Below are 3554 nucleotides of genomic sequence, written 5' to 3'. Positions count from 1 at the left end.
TTGAGCCTCTTGGAAAGCCAACCCCTTTCCGTGTTTTGACTTTTGACTTTTCTCTCTGGTTTTGAATGTCTCGCGTATATAAACTCATTCCCCAATTTTTCTTCCAAGTTCAAACCAATTCACGATTAAATCTTCATCAGCTTCACTTCAATTACTTTGAATCCAATTCTCAAATTCTTTTCTTTGTACAAATCTAAGCTTTTTCTTGTCCGGGTTGTTCTTGAAATCTTGGTTTCATTTTTGGTATGGATGAAATCGATGTTCCTCCATTTTTCATCTGCCCCATTTCTCTCGAGTTTATGAAGGATCCTGTTACGGTTTCAACAGGGATTACGTACGACAGGGAAAGCATCGAAAAGTGGTTGTTTTCAGGGAAGAACACTACATGCCCTGCTACAAAGCAAGTTATTGTTGATTGTGAACTTACCCCGAATCATACCCTTAGAAGATTGATTCAATCTTGGTGCTTGTTAAATGCTTCTCATGGAATCGAAAGAATCCCAACGCCAAAACCACCTATTAGCAAAGCTCAGATTATCAAGCTTCTCGATGATGCTAAGTCACCACAGCAACAAATCAAGTGTCTCAGGAGGCTTCAATCGATTGCTTCTCAGAATGTTACAAACAAAAGATGTATGGAATCTTCAGGTGCAGTTGAGTTCTTGGTTTCAATTGTGAGTAATAATGATTCTACAGTAGCTGAAGAATCAACAATTGATGAGGCTTTAAGTATTCTTTACAGTCTCCAACTCTCGGAAGCTGCTCTGAAGAAGCTTATGGCCAAAAATGGTGATTTCGTAGTGTCATTAACGAGAGTAATGCAAGGTGGAAGCTATGAATCACGCGTTTATGCAGTATTGTTGTTGAAATCAATGGTGGAGATGGCTGGTCCAATGCAACTCATCAATTTGAGACCTGAATTATTCGTTGAATTAGTCAAAGTTTTGTGTGATCAAATTTCTCAGCAGGCCACGAAAGCTGCTCTAAAATTGTTCGTCTATACCTGTCCATTGGGAAGAAACAAGATTAAAGCAGCTGCAGCAGGCGTGGTACCGGTCTTAATCAACATGCTTCTTGATTCATCAGAGAAAAGGGCTTGTGAGATGATACTAACAGTGTTGGACGCAGTATGCGGATGTGCCGAAGGCCGATTGGAACTGATAAGCCATGGAGCAGGGCTTGCAATTGTTTCAAAGAAGATACTTAGGGTCTCTCAGGTTGCAAGTGAAAGGGCAGTGAGGATTTTGCTATCAATTTCAAAGTTCTGTGCTACCATTAATGTGCTACAAGAGATGCTGCAATTAGGTGTTGTGACTAAACTATGCTTGGTACTTCAAATGGATTGTGGATATAAAACAAAAGAGAAGGCAAGAGAGGTGCTGAAATTGCATGCTAGAGTATGGAAGAATTCCCCTTGCTTACCTACCTATTTGCTCTCTTCTTATCCAGCTTGATTTCAATCACCAATTGTATTTTTGTACATAATTGTTCATTGATAAATCAGATACGAAAAGCAACATAAAATATATGATATTATTTCATCACGAATATTTTTGATTCTATACATAAATATAAGAAAGAAACAGTGATATATAGCTGAGGCTAGTGCACATGCATTAAATTTTCCATGATCAAGTCCTGGAGAAAGTATCATCACTATACAAATCAAATGGATTCCAATTACCAAACAGTTGATTGGGATCATGAGTTTCGGGTTCAAGGACTGGTTCTTGTGTTGCTTGCAAGGATGGACTCATGGTGGATTGAGAATTCGGCCATGGTAAATCATCACCTGGCAATGGCGGCAACCCATAGTTACCACCAGAGCAGTATATTTGTCCATTGTTGCTCAAATGGTTTTCCGTAGACAAATCGAGACCATTTTCTTCTGGCAGCTGAATACTTGATGCCATGTTTGTGTTCAATATTCTCGATAACTCTAGAGAAGAATCGAACTCTGTTCGCAACTCTGGGACCTCGAAACCGGACTTGTTTTCCGGTTGTTGATTACTCAAGAAGTTTGCATAAACAAGTGCAAGATCAATATGAGAGCCATCAGACATGGATGAGGAGCTATTAGATTCAGTAGAGGCATAAGAATGCCCAAATGAATCACATGACGAACTCTTTGTTTGGGCACCATCCGTTGGTAACCTTAAGGACTTACCTCTTCTGTTTTTCCGGCAACCACCACCGACTGGCACGTTCCGAAGTGACCCTCCTTTAGTCCAATATCTTCTACAACCTTTACAGAAGTACCTCGGTTGTGTTAAGCTATAATTGTTGTAATAACAGAATTTGGTATTGGAAGAACCACATCTTGGACAATTTGGTGATATCTCCATTCTAGGCTTCCATCCTCTCTCCATAACCGGTTACCTTGACTGCATTAGCTTTCATCAAAGAAAACTAATTTGCAGAAGAGAGAGAAGGGTTTCAACTTTCAACTTTCAACTTTCAAGTGAAGAAAACCAAAGAATGTCAATAGAGTTATAAGGGCACATGTATGGTTTATGGGGCCTTGGAAAGGTGCATGAGATTGGGAGGGGGAGGGGTTGGGGTGCCGTTAAGGGCGACGGCTGGTGTGGAATTAGTCTCATAGGCTAATCCATTGTGTCGGTGCAATGAAGGAGGTTTAGGAAGCAAATGCCTCGAGAGGCACAATCTGGTTTTCGTTCAGGAGCCGACAACCTAGATATGAAAATTAATATATAAAAAAACAAAGAACCCATTTATTCATTCCAAACCCAAAGAGTTTAATGTCCACCATTTCAGTTAAAACATGCCCTGGTGAGAAGGGCTAAAAGAAAAACAGATGCACATGGCTGGTGTGTTTCTTAAAGAAGGAATGTCTCTTTAGTCGGTAGATTGGTTAACTTTGAGAGAGGATTTCTGGGATCATGCGCTTCTTGGATCATGTGGCTTTTTATTTATACATACATATTATTTTCTTTTTTTCCTAATCACAATATCCACTATCAATGATAATAATTAATTTTCCGTTGCAGTTAAATTAAATAATTAATTATAAAATATGTTTAATTTAATAAGCGAAATTGAATCTCTAATCACATCATTAAAATACGAGACATCTGTTAATTTAGTGCATTGTTAACCGTCTAGAAAATCATGCAAGAAAGTGTACACAATGTGTACAATTACATATTATCTTTCCTAATTTCTCTCACAAAATGCAATTATTGTAGCTGTTCATAATTAATTAAGTTCCACTAACCAAATACATCATTAACTTTGAAAGTTGCGTAAAAAAATGAAGAAAAAAAAAGTTCCCAAAAGGTAATCGTTGATTTTTATATATGAACAGCCTCAATTTTGCAGAATTCAAACTTTCCCTTATTTTATATCAATTTAGTTTTCCCCTCCAAAGCTATCAAGATTGAAGAGCTTAGAAGAAAAATTATTGCTCAACAAATGGAAAATCCGAATGAAAGTCGAAATTTCCATAGAGTTAATGGAGAAAAAGCTCATTCCTAGATTGAAGAAACAGGAAATTACAACCAAAATCAAAACATTGATGTCAGGAAAAGTTCAAA

The 3554-nt window shown here is 37.8% G+C and overlaps 2 protein-coding genes across 2 annotated transcripts; one reads left to right on the top strand and one right to left on the bottom strand.

Annotated features, from left to right (window-relative positions):
• Positions 1-1548, top strand: LOC108463162 (E3 ubiquitin-protein ligase PUB23). Its single transcript, XM_017763107.2, has one exon. The coding sequence runs from the start codon at positions 246-248 to the stop codon at positions 1452-1454; it is 1209 nt and encodes a 402-aa protein (XP_017618596.1). The 5' UTR covers positions 1-245; the 3' UTR covers positions 1455-1548.
• LOC108463163 (dof zinc finger protein DOF3.5-like) lies at positions 1325-2955 on the bottom strand. Its single transcript, XM_017763108.2, has one exon. The coding sequence runs from the start codon at positions 2367-2369 to the stop codon at positions 1632-1634; it is 738 nt and encodes a 245-aa protein (XP_017618597.1). The 5' UTR covers positions 2370-2955; the 3' UTR covers positions 1325-1631.
• Positions 2956-3554: the final 599 nt, after the last annotated feature.

The sequence above is a fragment of the Gossypium arboreum genome, chromosome 2 (assembly GCF_025698485.1).
Source record: "Gossypium arboreum isolate Shixiya-1 chromosome 2, ASM2569848v2, whole genome shotgun sequence".
NCBI lineage: Eukaryota > Viridiplantae > Streptophyta > Magnoliopsida > Malvales > Malvaceae > Gossypium > Gossypium arboreum.
Note: the sequence above shows the minus strand (reverse complement) of the source record. Positions and strands in the feature narration are given on the sequence as shown.